Genomic DNA, 16173 nt, shown 5'->3' on the forward strand with positions numbered 1-16173 from the left:
GTGGTCGAAGTCAAGCATGTGACTTCTTAACGGTCTTTACAAGGATATAGAATAATCCTTTACTGGTATAGAATTATTCATTTTTATTTAGACATGTTTCAGAACTAGTTCCCAGGAATGAACAGTCCTTGTTTTAAAGAAGCTTGCTATTCAGTTGAGTTGTGAACTATGAATAGAAACATCAAAATATATGCAAGCATAGAAAGAGAGTACATAGCATAGCTAAAGATATTGTGATTAAATCTGTGAAAGAAAGTGTGGGGCTTGAGAGTAGGGCAAAGGGGAAGGAGTAATAATAGCAGGTAGAGAAAGGAGGATTTTAGATAGGGAAAACAGGAGACTTTTTACAGGAGTTTAAGTGAGTGTTTGGGAATTGTGAGGAGGATGAGGATGGTAGGTTGTGATGGAAAGGAAGCTGCCATATAATGTTTGCTGTCTTAGTAGATGTTTTTGTACTGGTTAAAGGGTTGAGAAGGTACAATTGGTCCTTAATTAATTCTTAGTTTTTAATCTATAAAATGAGGATGGTAATATTATGTGCCTACCACAAGGATTCTTGTGAGGATCAAATGTAAGAATTTTATTTAACAAAACATTTAGAGTAGTTGTCTAGAATATAGTAAATTCTCATACTAGTAAATGGTAGCTGACATAAAAATAATAATCATAGCTGGTTTAAAGCAGCATAAAACTTTATTAGCCTAGCACAGTGGTCGGCAAACTGCGGCTCTTTGGCCCCTTGAGTGTGGCTCTTCCACAAAATACCACGTGCGGGCGCGCACGTACAGTGCGATTGAAACTTTGTGGCCCATGCGCAGAAGTCGGAATTTTGTGGAAGAGCCACACTCAAGGGGCCAAAGAGCCGCATGTGGCTCGCGAGCCGCAGTTTGCCGACCACTGGCCTAGCTTTTAGAATGGTTTTTGAAGGTAGTGTGGAGGTTGGTGGACTAGGGATAGAGGAGATATGGAGCAGGTTGTAAAAGCTTTTGTAAAATTCCAGAAATCACTGAGGGCCTGATTAAGGCAGTAGCAATAGGAATAGGAATAGATAGTAAATATTTGTGTTAGAATTGACTGCATATAAGTACTTAAGTACTTAACTGATGTTTATATATATAATCTGTGAGAAAGATGAAAGATCTAGGATAGCACTTGAGAGACTGCCTCAATGTAGACCCATCAACAGAAACAGTTGAAAAGTGAGTGGGTTAGGAGGCAGAAAAAAAAAAAGAGCTCAGTTTTAGAAATAATAATAATGAAATGCATATGGGAAAATTGGGTTTGTTGAGTTTGAGAGGAGTTGGGTAAATGATCCAGGTCTAGAGAGAGATTTGGGTTGGGTTCAGGAATCGGCAGTGATGGTAAACTGCAGCTGTGGGAGCATGTGAGCTGCTATAAAAGGGGGAAGAGGGATGTTTGAGATTTCACCCAAACACTGGAGAGTTAGCAGAGGAAGAGGTGCCCCAAAAGGGGTGCTTGGGTTATTTATTGAATTCTTATTATCTGTTAAGCACCACAAATACATTCACTCCCCTCTCCCCCCACTTAATTGTTGTAGTATCCCTATGATGTGCAATACCCTTGCTGAGAAAGAAATTACCCCAATCTTAGCTGTTTAAAACAACACAAATCTTATTTCACAGTTTCTAGGCATGGTTTGACTTACTCCTCTGCTTCAGGGTCTCACAAGGCTGCAGTGACGATGTTGGCTAGGGCTAGGGCTAGGGTCTTGCGTAAGGCTTGACTGAGGAATGATCTGCTTCCGAGCTCTTGGTGGTTGTCTAGATCCAGTTCTTTGCAGGACTGAGGCCTTCAGCTTCTTGTTGGCTTTTGGCCAGAGCCCAACTTCAGTTTCTTGCCACGTGAGCCTCTCCATATGGCAACTCATTTACTTCATCAAAGCCGGCAAAGGAGGGAGTCAGTTGGCATGGTGGAAGGTATAATCTCACATAATCTCAGTAGCAGTCATGTGAAATTTCATCACCTTTGCCAGATTTCATTGATTAGAAACAGATCATAGGCGCTGCCCACACCCAAGGATTGGTTGGGGTAGGGGGCAGGAGACAGGAGATGATGATGATGGTGGTGGTGGTGGTGTCAGGATTTCACTGAAGTGTGGATGGAGGTGGAGGGGCTCTCTAAGGCAGTGGTCGCCAACCTTTCAGACCTCATGGACCACCAGTGGTCCGCGGACCACCGGTTGGCGACCGCTGCTCTAAGGTACCATTTTAATTCCTATATTAAAAAAAGAAAGAAACTGAAATAACTTGTTCAAGATCATGTACAAATAATGGGGCCAGAATCATTCAGGCAGTCTGGCTCCACAATTCCGGGCTCTTTTGCCATTATATTGTAAAGACTGAGAAACGCTGTAGGGTTTAGCAGTTTGGGGAGTTCTTTGGAGACTTTTTGTTTGATATCTTTTAATGGTGTGGTGTGGGTCCAAGTCACATGTGGTTTCAGTGAATGTGCAGGTAGGAAAAAGACTGAGTAGAGATTACTGTTTCAGAAGGTAATTTTAAAAGGAAGAGAATAGTAACCATATATTGTCATCATATACTAATTATTTCTCTCCATAGTAATCCAGAAATTTTTCTTTTTCAGTTCACCAAGTTTAACCAGTAATGCCATTCAGTTGCCAATATCAAGCAAAGCAAACATAAGCCAGTTTTAATCTTTTTAAGAAAAGTGGTAGTTCTTTTCACAGTGCCTGACGGTAAGTCACAGTTCCTACCTTTATAATAGATTTTTTAATAGATCTAAGGCATTTAGAACAATGATTTTGGAAGCAACCATTTTAAAACTTTTATTTGCCTTTTCTTTCCTGATAATTTTACTGTAGAGTCCATGTGGAAAGAATATAAAGATACTAGTTTCTGGCAATTTATTGTTATCTTTCATTAATCTTAGGGATTTTTTTACCTCCAGTTGTTAAAAAAAAAGAAAAGAAAAAAGCTAGACATTGAAATCTGTCTCTTAATTTCCGGGGTGGGGAATGTCCGGCCTGCGGGCTGCACAAGGCGCACAAGGCGAAAGAAATCATTTGGTTTTGTGCTGTCAAGGCATTAGGGGTGAGTTAAATAGATAGCAGGCTAATTTTTAAAAAAAAAAATATTTTATTGATTTTTGCAGAAAGGAAGGGAGAGAGATAGAGAGTCAGAAACATCGATCAGCTGCCTCCTGCACATCTCCTACTGGGGATGTGCCCGCAACCCAGGTACATGCCCTTGACCGGAATTGAACCTGGGACCTTTCAGTCCGCAGGCCGACGCTCTATCCACTGAGCCAAACCGGTTTTGGCAGCAGGCTAATTTTTAAGTTGATAATTTTGTATAGTCCATGAATGATGTTATAAATATTCAAATGGTCCTTGGCAGAAAAAAGGTTCCCCATCCTGCTTTATTTTATAGATGTTTTATAAGGTTTTGACTTCAAATAGTTAGTGGCAAAGTTATTTTAAATATTCTGATTTCCACACTCTACTGTTCACAAGGTGATAAAACTATTAGGGCCTAAGTTTCTTTTTCTTTAATATATATTTTTATTTTTTCAAAATATATTTTTATTGATTTCAGGGAGGGGAAGGGACAGGGAGAGGAAGAGAGAAATATCAATGATGAGAGAAAATTATTGATCTGCTGCCTCCTACATGCCCCACACTGGAGATCAAGCCCGCAATCCAGGCATGTGCCTTTGATCTGAATTGAACCTGGGACCCTTCAGTCCACAGGCTGACGCTTTATCCACCGGCTAGGGCAGGGTCCGAGTGCAGATGAAACTCAGGCAGCTCAGGAGAAGGAATTGGAACTAACTTATTTTCCCTAACTTGCAAGTTAGTGGCTACTTTATTTGTCCTTTGTAAGTTTAACCTTAAGACTTTATCGTTATAAGGAAAAAGTGGAGTTAGAAAGATGTTTGATCAAATTTTTAATTTTTGTTTTTTGTTTTATTTTGAATGTAGAACAGTGACATGTACACATAACTTTTTTAACCACTGGCCTTTTTGTTTAAACTATGCTTTAATGGTAAAACAGTTATGCATTTTACTCGTCTCATTACGATTTGTTTTTAGGCAACAAGTTTACTTAATTGTCCAGTTAGCCATTTTAAACATAAAAACCTATGTTATTTGGTGGTGGTGGTATTTATCTAGTACAACTGTGCTGTGCTTTATGTGATGGTATTTGTATGTGTTTAAATTTGACCACTTTTCTTGTCTCTTTCTTTTAGTAACTATATCAGAGTGTGAGGTATAAGCCCACAGAATCCAGAGAAGTCATCATGAAGTTATATGTATTTCTGGTTAACACTGGAACTACCCTAACATTTGACACTGAACTTACAGTGCAAACGTGAGCTGTATTTCATTTGTTTGCATCAGCTTTGCATTTTGTACATGCAAAAACTTAACAGGAACAATTTGATTTGTGAGAACTATTGCTTTGTTAAATAAGAGTAGTGATATAGCAAGTCTTAAATGCAATATTTCATCCCAGCATATTGTTATCTTTCTCTGAAATGCTAAAGTTAAAATCATTAAGTTGTGCTTTATTCTATTTGTGTGACTATATTATTCACAAGAAACAACTCACCCACAAATATACTGATTTCAAACCAAAGTTATCAATTAGAAGTAAGTTTTCATAGCTGATTTCTATTCTAAGTTTCACAGTACACTGCTAAGGGGATTATTGCTAGCTATATAAAGCAACATGTATCAATCCCATGTTTTTTAGTGCTTTTTTAAAAACTCCCTCATATGGTTAAAGACAGTGTTTGACTTTTAGCCGAATTAGTTGGAATCATGTGTCTAATACTCTAGCTATGCAGGGGTTTCAAATATTTGACTAATAAATGTCCTCTTATATGGGGAGAAGTCTCAGGGGAGGAAAGATGTATTTTGAGGCCAAACGGAGGGGAATAGAAATAGCAAATCCAGGGGGGTGGGGGGGCAAAAGAAGGTTTACAGTGAGTACAGTAAATGAGTTTATTCTTGTATTATTATTATTTGTTATTTTTCATATGAATAACTATAACTGGAACTACCCTAACATTTGACACTGAACTTACAGTGCAAACTTGCCCCACCCTGTATTTCTAAATCTGCTTATATTTTTATAGTGGCCATAATAGCAAAGACCTGATAACAAAATAGAATTTTGACACTGAAAATATCATAATTTATGGAATTAATCATCTTAGTTTTAAAATGGAACTGTGAAATTATTAACTTAAATTTTTTTAGTTTTATAAAATGCGATTTTACCTGTAAAGGAATGATTTTTGAAAGATAGAAAAAGGATATACAGACAGTCCTCGGGTTACGTCAGACTTGACCTACGTTGTTTCATGGTTACATCGCCATCTCCCATTTATGTATAAAAAGAAAGTTCTGTCATTTCGATGTATGTACATTTGTGCTTTATGTTTTTTATTATTTATTTACCACAAGTAAAGGTCAGGAATTGTTATCTTTCTTTTAAATTTTTTTACTGTTTCACTCATTACTGCTGTGTATGTGCTCCATGTGAGTGATGTAGGTGCTTATGTAGGTGGCTTCCGACTTACGGCGAAAATCGCGTTACGTGGCGCCGTGGGAATGGACCTCTGACATAACCCGAGAACCTACTGTAATTTTCATATGGTTTAGATTTAATATATGGTTGTGTAATGTGATGTGGAGCTTTTATCATACATCCTATGTTTTGAGGAATTTAACAGACCTGATGCTAATTTGAGCATATTCCTTTGCTACATTATATAAAGAACACAAAAATAAATGTCTACTGTCTGTATTTTATAGACTCACTTTTAGAAGTGGCACATGGTTTGACTTATTTACCTAAGATAAATTAATTATGAAATCCAATTCCTGAAATAAGCTTAAATCAGATATTTTACATAGTATTACATTGATAGTAAGCATATTTGTCATGGGGCTAATGTAAATAACTGATTTTTTGCCTTTTTATTAAAGTGTTACAGATCTTAAGCATGCTATTCATAGCAAATACAAGATTGCTATTCAGCACCAGGTGCTGGTGGTCAATGGAGGAGAGTGTATGGCTGCAGATAGAAGAGTGTGCACCTACAGTGCTGGGACGGTAGGTGTCCTAGCAGCCCTTCTACTCAAACATGTGTCAGCTTCCTCAGATAGGGCATGGGGAACTCAGCGTTCAGAATTAAGGCTTATCTGCTTCATGTATTGAGGGCAATGTGCATGTTTAGTATTCGTAATATTTTACTTCAGTGTTGTTTTTTTCTTTGCATTTTTACTTTCATAGGACACAAATCCAATTTTTCTTTTTAACAAAGAAATGATCTTATGTGAGCTTCCACCTGCTATTCCTAAAACTACCTTTTCAACAGAAAATGACATGGAAATAAAAGTTGAAGAGTCACTAATGATGCCTGCAGTTTTTCACACTGTTGCTTCAAGAACACAGCTTGCAGTGGTAAGATAAAAGTATATTTTGAGATGCAATAATACTTAGTTACATCTAATACAACTTAAAAAATTAACAACTGGTGCATTTAACAAAATGAAGTCTTACACATATACTTGGTAATATTTTTATGAATTATTATTAGTCATTTGTGAACATTCTAGCATTTATTACTTCTAAAGCATTCAAATCTAAATAGCAAGGCATGTGGCTCAGTTGGTTGGAGTGTCGTCTCATACACCAGAAGGTGGCAGGTTCGATTCCCAGTCAGGGCACAGGCCTAGATTGTGGGTCAATGTTTCTCCTATGTTTTCTCTTCTCATCTCTCTCTTTACTTTTCTATTCTCCCTCACACCCTCCCTAAAATCAATTTAGAAAAAAAGAATATTAACTTATGAATCCAACACCCTTACCTTTTAAATTTAATGCTATATGTTGATTTTTCCATATCAATATCATATATAAAAATATATACATTTCATTGTTTTGGTACAGATTATTTATGATAGACATTGAGGTTCTTTGCATTTTATTTCATAGTATTGAAATTTAAAAAATCTTTGACTAGTCTTTATTTGATTAAGCTCTTTTTTTAAAAAAAATACTTTTATTGATTTCAGAGAGAAAAGGAGAGGGGGAGAGAGAGAGAAACATCAGTGATGAGAGAGAATCATTGATTGGCTGCCTTCTGCACGCCCCACACTGGGGATTGAGCTGGCCACCAGGGCATGTGCCCTGACCTGGAATCAAACCACGACCTCTGGTTCCTAGGTCGAGACTCAACCACTGAACCACACCACCTGGACCCATTTTACTTTTGATAGTTATTGCTGAGTTGCCCTCAGTAGATGCTTTACCAGCAGCAATGAGTTAGGTGTTTTTCTTCCTCCACTATTATAATAAGCAGGCACAGATAAACTAAAGCATTCCCTTAACAATGCTTTCTTTAAAATGTGTTCAGAATGCATTCATGCACACATGTAAGTACATATATAGATACGTGCACAGAAACATTACCTTTTTTTTTACTGTTTTTTCTTTTTCAATGTAGGAAATGTATGAAGTTGCCAAGAAACTTAGCTCCTTCTGTGAAAGTCTGGTCCATGATGAACACCTTCAACACCAGGGCTGGGCTGCAATCATGGCCAATCTGGAGGACTGTTCAAATTCATACCAAAAGCTACTTTTCAAGTTTGAAAATATTTATTCAAATTATCTGCAATCCATAGAAGACATCAAGCTAAAACTTACTCAGTATGTGTGCCATTAAAATGGATAATAAGATGTTTAAAATATCTTTGCAATGTATCAGTAGTTTTAGTAATTAATATTTAAAGTAGGACATAATCGAAATTCATTTTTTGAGACTTTATGATACCGTTTTAATTTTTAAAAGAAACTTATTTTTATTGATTTTAGAGAGGAAGGGAGAGGGAGAGATAGAAACATCAGTGATGAGAATAATTGATTGGCTGCCTCCTGTATGCTCCCTACTGCGGGTCAAGCCTGCAACCGGGCATATGGCCTGACCAGGAATCAAACCATGACCTCCTGGTTCATAGGTGGAGCTCAAGCACTAAGCCACACCGGCTGACCTAAGATGCCTTTTATAGACTCCAAAATAATCGCCAGTTTTCCTCACCACATATTTACAGATCTTCAACATTTCTTTTTTTTGTGTTGTTTTCTTTATGTAAAAGACTTAGAATACTTTTGACCCAAAGAATCTTTGCATCCTCTCATCTTGCTACCAACTTTCCAATAAAGTAAAGGTAACATAAAAAAAATAATATATCTAATAGAAATGGAAAAAATTTCAAAACATTAACCAATCAAGGAAAATGTAATTTCCTTTTAAAATGTGGCCATATGAAGCTGCATAGGAAAGCTCAACATTTTAAACAAGGTAGTACTGGAAGTTTTATGACAAGACTTTTACCTAGCACTTAAATATGTATAAATGTACATAAGACAAACCTAGTAGGCATGTCCTGGGGAAATGGTCAGACCTTGTATTGTGTTTTTGGCCTTGAAAGTAGCAAGTGACCAGAATCGGCCTTGGCAACAGGCTTTACAATTTAAGACCCCTAAAAAGACACTGTCTCAACTGTGGTGGTAGCACCAGCCAGCTCTGTGCATTTGCTAGCTTGTAGTTTTCTAAGACTGAGCAAACTACTTATTTTTAGAAAGTGGAGGTCTGGTTTGTAACTTTCCTTGTACTTAATTGGGTAAAAGTCTTTTCTACAAACCACCATCTATTTTGTTAACTTTGTTAGTCATCTTTTATTTGGTAAATTATGAACTGGTGTAAATTTGTACAGTTCATGTATATTGATTGTGGCAAAGTTGTACAGATTTCTATATTTTGGATGAGAAATTTTTCTTCTCTCTATAATAAATTGTTTCTTATCTTGGCATTTAAAAAAAAATGTGGCTATATGATTTAGGCTTGCTAAGATAGAAAAAAGCCAATGTGTTCTAACTCTTGTTTAGATGGTTTTCTGGTTCTTCTTATATAAGCACACCTGATACCCTTTGCTTCTTTTTAAAAAGGGATATAATGCATATGAAAATATAGAAAATGTATTTTCTAAATAGCAAGGTATGTGTGTGTGTATATATGTATATATGCTTTCAGTTTTTGTTTGGTATTTTATTGCCTTGAATTGGGATTTTTAAAAATTCATTCATTCATTCATTCATTCATTCATTCATTCAAGTAACCTTTAATAAAATCAAGTTTCTGTTTCGTGGGCTGAATCTTTATAAATTTTGGCCTCAAGTTGACGATGGGACAAATCTTGGGAAGGAAGGGAATCATTAATTAAGACTCAAAATATCTTTTAAGAGTTTATATAAAAACCTTTTTAAGTAACTATTTTTTAGAGAGTCACTTAGATATGTCAATTTAATGTAGGACCCTGAATCATTTTACATGTTTTTACAGAAGACACATCATCAAGATTTTATCTTTTACCCATGGCTTTTGACAACATATGTCTACTTTATTTTCAGGGTCTGATGAATGTAAGAGTTACCTTAATCTTTATTAAGATAGTTAATTTTATCCTGTGCTTTCAGTATGTCAAAAATCCTTGATTGACTTAAAGATAAAAATATCTTTTAAGGGACTGCTATGGTAAATCTTTTTTTTTTTTAAAATATATTTTATTGATTTTTTACAGAGAGGAAGGGAGAGGGATAGAGAGTTAGGAACATCGATGAGTGAGAAACATCAAGCAGCTCCCTCCTGCACACTCCCCTCTGGGGACGTGCCTGCAACCAAAGTACATGCCTTTGACCGGAATCGAACCTGGGACCCTTGAGTCCATAGCCGACGCTCTATCCACTGAGCTAAACCGGTCAGGACAAGTAAATATTTTTTGTAAGTTTGAATTTCTTATATCTTAAGGTTTGATAAAAATCAGGTGTTCACTTATTTAGTGTGAACTGACAAACTTTACTTTAGAATAGAATTTAAATGTGTTGATACCTTTCTATCTAACTAGGTTTCATTTAAACACCTCCTAGATTGCTTTACCTATGTATAGCATAATAGAGAGATGGTAAGATTTGTGTAATAATAAAATGCTAATCTTTCAAAATGTTGATCTCTAATTAGAGTAGTCCTGTTATTTTCCTAACAAAACTTTTATATTTTAAGTTTAGGAACTGCGGTTTCAGTAATGGCCAAGATTCCGCTGCTGGAGTGCCTAACCAGGCATAGTTACCGGGAATGTTTGGGAAGAATGGATTCTTTACCTGAACATGAAGGCTCAGAAAAGGCTGAGATGAAAACTTCCACTGAACTGGTGCTCTCTCCCGATACGCCTAGGACAACTAACAAATCCTTGTTAACCTCATTTCACAAGTCAGTGGAACATGTAGCCCCAGATACCACAGATGTTAAAAGTGTAAAAGAAATTGGGGAATCTTGTCAAAGTACTGCTCAGCAGGATGAAACTTCAGTAGATGCTAAAGACAGAGATCTGCCTTTTTTTAATGTTTCTTTGTTAGACTGGATAAATGTTCAAGATAGACCTAATGACGTGGAATCATTAGTTAGGAAGTGCTTTGATTCAATGAGCAGGGTAAGTAATGTTAATTTGATACTTTTTGTTATTGAAATTATATTATTTATACTAATTACTTTATGAAATGGGAGAATGGGTATTGTGTTAAAATAGAAATAATGAGTTTTGGAGTAAAAGAAAATTTTGTTTTTTATAGGTTTTATTTATACTGATGATTTACATTCAATGAAATACACACATTCTTGAGTAGTTAATTCTATGTATTGTTTTAATTTTGCCTAAGTTGAAAATTTGAATCTATTTTAGTCATCTCTTTTTAGCCCTTTATCACTCTAATGATTTACAGCTAGTCTTTGGTTTGTACAATACTTTGGATTGGAAATGTGTGCACATTGAACTCAGTTACCACAAAATTGAGAAAAGTGAGAAGATGTTCACATATGCACACGTTTCAGTGCAAAGGAAGTGCTGCCTATATTTAAATAATGTCTGTTTCCTTTTTTGTGGTGTCACAAATGGCAGCCTCTTATTACACTAGAGGCCCGGTGCACGGGATTCGTGCACTAGGCGGGGGCATGGCCGGCTGTGGGAGCGCCACTCGGCTGACTCGGCTGACCCGTATATGGGAGCACACTGACCACCAGGGGACAGCTCCTGCACTGAGCGTCTGCCCCCTTGCTGGTCAGTGTGCGTCATAGCGACTGGTCGACCGGTCATTCTGGTCACTCTGCTGTTTGGTCGCTGGGCTTTTATTATATAGGATAGGATTGTATTCTTGATAATAACATTAGAATGGTTTATTTTTAACTGCTTTTGTATATTACCTGTGAACCAGAAGCAGTACATAAATAATTTACGGTCCTTTTGACTGTGTAGAGATGATGAAAGGCATCATGAAGGAGGTAGTATTTGACTATGACCCTTACAGAGAGGCAGCGATGGGCTTTAAAAGCTAGGCGGTACAATCAAGGTGAACCAAGGTTAGAAGTAGAGAAGCACAGGGTTTGTGTGGATACAGTAGGCAATTCAGTTTCAAAAGAAGGTAGGTCTGGCAGGAATTACTGGTATCAGATCACAGAAGCCTTTACTATAGTCTATGTTTTTGGATGTCATTGTGGGTTGAAAGAAACCATTTAGGGATTTCCATAGGAAACATTTATAATGAGTTAGTAATAGAACATATCATCCTATCAAATAATAGACAAACAGAGTAATTGACTGTACCTTCGCTACGCCTCCCATTGGCTAATCAGCACGATATGCAAATTAACCGCCAACAAAGATGGCGGTTAATTTGCATACGTAGGCTCCAAGAAGACTGAAGGCGAGCTGGAGCAGCGAAGACGGAAGATGGAAGGCAGCTCCGGCTGGGGCCGCGAAGATGGAGGACGGAAGGCAGCTCCGGCCGGAGCGAAGGCCTGGGTCCCGGGTGCCGGAGGAAAACCGGTGCCTGCAGCCAGGAGAAGGGAAGGCCCATTGCACGAATCTCTTCGTGCAACAGGCCTCTAGTAGTTGATATCCACACATAGATATTAACAAGCCGTCAGAAACACAGGATGAAAATGTATAAGGATCAGGGATTAAAAAAGGGTTGGGAGTTAGCTCTAATTCTTAATTATGCTGAAGTGATATAAAGAAGAGTAAAAATGGCCTAATAAGCACTGAGTGCTTCTGGTTCATCTGTGTTTATAGATTAGGTAGGAAAAGGAGCCAGAAAAGGGTATGTGAAGGAACGCCTGAGGTAATGCCAAAATCTTTAAAATTTGGAAAAGGTGGTCTTTAGTGCTTAATGTAAAAGAACCACAAGTGAAACAAGGTCATTGGTGATCTTTGGCCTAATGGTTTTATGGAGAGTGCATGCAAAAAGCCTGCCAGTGTCAAGTATTCCAAGGGAAAGGGGAGACTAGTTGATCCAGCTCCTTGAGGAGCTAGGGATTGAGAACAGCGATCACTCCAGGAGGGAAGGACATTTGAAGATGTTATGTTTTAGAGAGAAGTGGGATTGATAAGATAGTCAATGACCAAAACATGTGTCTTAGACCTTGAAAATTACATTTTATTTGTGATAGTGACAATTGAATAGTTTGTGGCATTGATTGAAATGTATAATTCCTGGAAATATATATTCTTTTTTGTTACTACTGTTAAGCCTCACCCGAGGATATTTTTCCATTGACTTTTTTATAGAGAGTGGAAGGGAGGAGAAGAGATACAAGAGAGAAACATTGATGTGAGAGAGACACATTGATTGGTTGCCTCTTGCACACGCCCTGATCAGGGCCTGGGACTGAACTTGCAGCCAAGGCACATGTCCTTGACCAGAATTGAGCCTGGGACCCTCAGTCTGCAGGATGATGCTCTATACATTGAGCCAAACTGGCTAGGGCTATATTCTTAATTATGTATTTCCATATAACCAATAGTGCTTGTGTTTTATTAACATAATTATCCTATTCTTGACCTTCTTCTGAAAATAAAACCTCAGATTCCTGTATTTTTCTCTGAAGCTGTATCAAACTATTTGATGACAATTTATTCATGTGTTCTTGTCATCTAGCTTGATCCAAGGATTATTCGACCATTTATAGTAGAATGCCGTCAAACTATTGCCAAACTTGATAATCAGAATATGAAAGCCATTAAAGGACTCGAAGATCGGCTGTATGCCCTGGATCAGATGATTGCTAGCTGTGGCCGACTGGTGAATGAGCAGAAAGAACTTGCTCAGGTGCTTATTTCAAACTTCTCTCAGGAAAAGGAATTTGTAACTTTTCTATGAAGTTATTTTATGTGCAATACCAATTTGGTATGCACCATATTTTCACTTCACCCTTGAATATTGTGAGTGCAGTATTATTGTTTCCATGTAATAAATCATGTTCTTAATATTTTGGTTTGATAAAATAAATTGAGCTTAGACTATTTTAGATGACAACTGAAAGATAAGCAATGAAAGTGCTGTGAGCAGCTGAAAAAAAGGTGTTGAGAGAACATACCAAGCAGTCATTGCACTAAATATGTGAATACTTTCTGCTCCCTTCTCAAAAAAGTACACAGAAAAATGAAATTTATAAAGGACAGAAGGAAAATATAAAATCTTAAAGAATTTACTAATACTTAGGCTTTTAGGTTTAATTTAATGCAATGTCCCAAGAATTCTGTCAAATAAGGTTTATCACACACACAAAAAGGGATTAATTAACCTAGACATTTTCTTCCATACAAATGACTGTTTAGATCACCACAGTTTTGTCCTCGATCTACCCTGGCAGGCACTCTGGTGAAACAGTCTATAGCAAAAGAGTTGACTTTTAAACATGCTTTTCCAGTGATGTGAGTGTGTTCTTTCATTAGAACATATGAATGAGTAATCATTTTAATGGGTACAAATGTATAATTTACTGATGGAATTTATCTTGTAATTTCTGCACCCTCTCCTTTTCTCTCGTGATTTAGGATTCAGCCACTGTGCTGTGAACTGAATTCCTTTATTTTGTCTTTTTTTGCACTGATTGGAACACCAATACAGTGCTGAAATAGTGTGAGTTCTTGTTTAATTCCTGATCTATAGAAAGTGGCCAACATTTCAAAATTTTAATGTTTATAGTAGGTTTTTCTCTCCTTGTTTCAGTAGATACCCTTTCTCAGATTATGAAAGTTACATTTAAGTTCTAATTTTTAAAAATATTTTTAATTGATTTTAGAGAGGAAGGAAGAGGGAGAGAGAGATAGAAACATCAATGATGAGGGAATCATTGCTTGGCTACCTCCTGCATGCCTCCCACTGGGAATCGAGCCTGCAACCTGGGTATGTGCCCTGACTGGGAATCGAACTGAGACCTCCTGGTTCATAGGTCAACCCTCAACCACTGAGCCACATGGATGGGCAGTTCTAATTTTGAACCATGTTCAGATTCGTGGAATTAACTGTGTCATCATAATATATTGTCTTTTTTATGTATATCTGGATTTAGAGTAACATATTGGCAAACTGAATTAAGTTGTATGTGTGTAGTTTTTATTTGTTATGTATTTGTCAGAGTTTTGGCATCAGTTATAGCTTCAAAGTAAGTTGAGAAATCTTTTAATTGGAACATTTAGTCTGCTTACTTGTTGTAAATACTGAATATTTGCCTTTAAATCAATCATTTGTAATTTTTCTTAATTATATGTCCTTTTTTGTCTCTGATTTTGCCTTTTGGATTATTTTTATTTTAAAATTTTATGTTTTAATTCTATTTATCATATTAGCTTTTTTCCTTTTAAATAATATTTGGTGTATAATATACATGGAAATGTCCTTTATTTCCTTTTAGTGGCAAATTCAGTTTTTGTCATGTGAAATTCTCTTTAAATCACCTTTATTTCTGAAGGATATTTTCTTGATAGCGAATTCTAGGCTGTTAGCCATTTGCTTTTAAGCACTTTACCTTTGGTTTGGTTTTCAGCAGTTTTACTATAATAGGACAAGATGTGGCTTTCTTTGTATTTCTTTGTATTTCTTTGGCTTTTCTGCACTGGGCTTGTAGTCCTACTTGAATTTGTGGCTTTCAATCAGTTTCTCTTCAAATCGTGATTTTGTATCTCTCTCTTCTCCTACATTGATGCTAATTATACATGTTTTAGACCTTTCACCTTGTCCTTCCCATTTACCCTTTTCTGTATTTTGTATGATTATATCTATCTGCACTTAGTTTGGGATATTTTCTTTTGACCTATCAGTTCAAATTAACTTTCAGATTTTTTTTTCAGGTGTGAATAGCTATTAAACTTTATTGATTTGATATTCTTTGTTAATCTTAGCTCTATATTTTCAATTTAGTGTTTTTTGTTTATATAGCTTCAAATTATCTACCAAAACATCTGGTCTTATCCATTATCTCTTTGAATACATTAAGCATATACTAGTAATTAACGGCTATATCTGTTAACACCATTATCTGTGCCTGTGTGTCTATGAATATTTTCTGTTGTTTCTTACAGTTTTCTAGAGAGAATTTGTTTGCTTTTGGCATATGGTAGGGGTGATTACAATCTTAGATCATCACCTTAATCCCATTTCAGAGATTTAGATGGGAAGTTGGTTTTCCAGTCCTTGTGATGGTGAGTCTAACAATTTCGTAGGATACTAGTGACCCGGTGCATGGACTCATGCACATTGAAAGGAAATTAATTAGAAGGTGGCCAGCAGGGCGGGACTAGGTGAGATGGGCCAACCTCCTGCTGGCATAGCTTGAAGGGCATCTGTGGAGTGAGCAGGGTCCCTCCGACAGCTGGGGTCCCTTAGCCTGGCCTGCAGGGATCGGGCCGAAACCAGTTCTCTGACATCCCCTGAGGGGTTCTGGAGTGCGAGAGGGCACTCTGCAAAGTTGCTGTTGTACAAGGTGTGGAATGCAAACACAAGTGTGCAGTAAACTAGATTCGGGGCCAATAGTGCTCCAGCAACAACATAACCCACAGCTGAAGGTGGAATCTTGCGGCCCCATGAGGAATCGGGCTCCCTCTTCTCTGGTTCAGGGGTGCGTCACCTGAGAACCGCTGCTGCCAAGGCCAAGTCACCTCAGCTCGGCAGCTCCTGCGTTGAGCGTCTGCCCCCTGGTGGTCAGTGTGCGTCATAGCTACCGGTCGGATGGACACATCCTTTTATATATATACTAGAGGCCTGGTGCACAAAATTCGTGCACGGGGGGGGG

The 16173-nt window shown here is 37.2% G+C and overlaps 1 protein-coding gene across 7 annotated transcripts in view; it reads left to right on the plus strand.

The window, feature by feature from the left end:
* Window positions 1-2565: 2565 nt before the first annotated feature.
* The window catches only part of RB1CC1 (RB1-inducible coiled-coil 1), a 53702-nt gene continuing 40094 nt past the window's right edge, over window positions 2566-16173 (plus strand). For 2 of the 7 annotated variants that reach the window (XR_001360418.1, XM_005885175.2), the window contains exons 1-7: window positions 2567-2716; window positions 4231-4352; window positions 5978-6104; window positions 6285-6455; window positions 7498-7700; window positions 10111-10537; window positions 13038-13208. Coding sequence is in view for 6 of the 7 variants with exons in the window: in XM_005885175.2 (XP_005885237.1) it covers window positions 4282-4352; window positions 5978-6104; window positions 6285-6455; window positions 7498-7700; window positions 10111-10537; window positions 13038-13208 (1170 nt within the window). In the remaining variant the exon portion in view is untranslated. Of the gene's footprint in view, window positions 2717-4230; window positions 4353-5033; window positions 5080-5977; window positions 6105-6284; window positions 6456-7497; window positions 7701-10110; window positions 10538-13037; window positions 13209-16173 lie in introns of those variants that run through there. The other 5 variants (XM_014532466.1, XM_005885176.2, XM_005885177.2 and 2 more) reach the window with 5 other exon arrangements.

The sequence above is a fragment of the Myotis brandtii genome, unplaced genomic scaffold (assembly GCF_000412655.1).
Source record: "Myotis brandtii unplaced genomic scaffold, ASM41265v1 scaffold896, whole genome shotgun sequence".
Classification (NCBI taxonomy): Eukaryota; Metazoa; Chordata; class Mammalia; order Chiroptera; family Vespertilionidae; genus Myotis; species Myotis brandtii.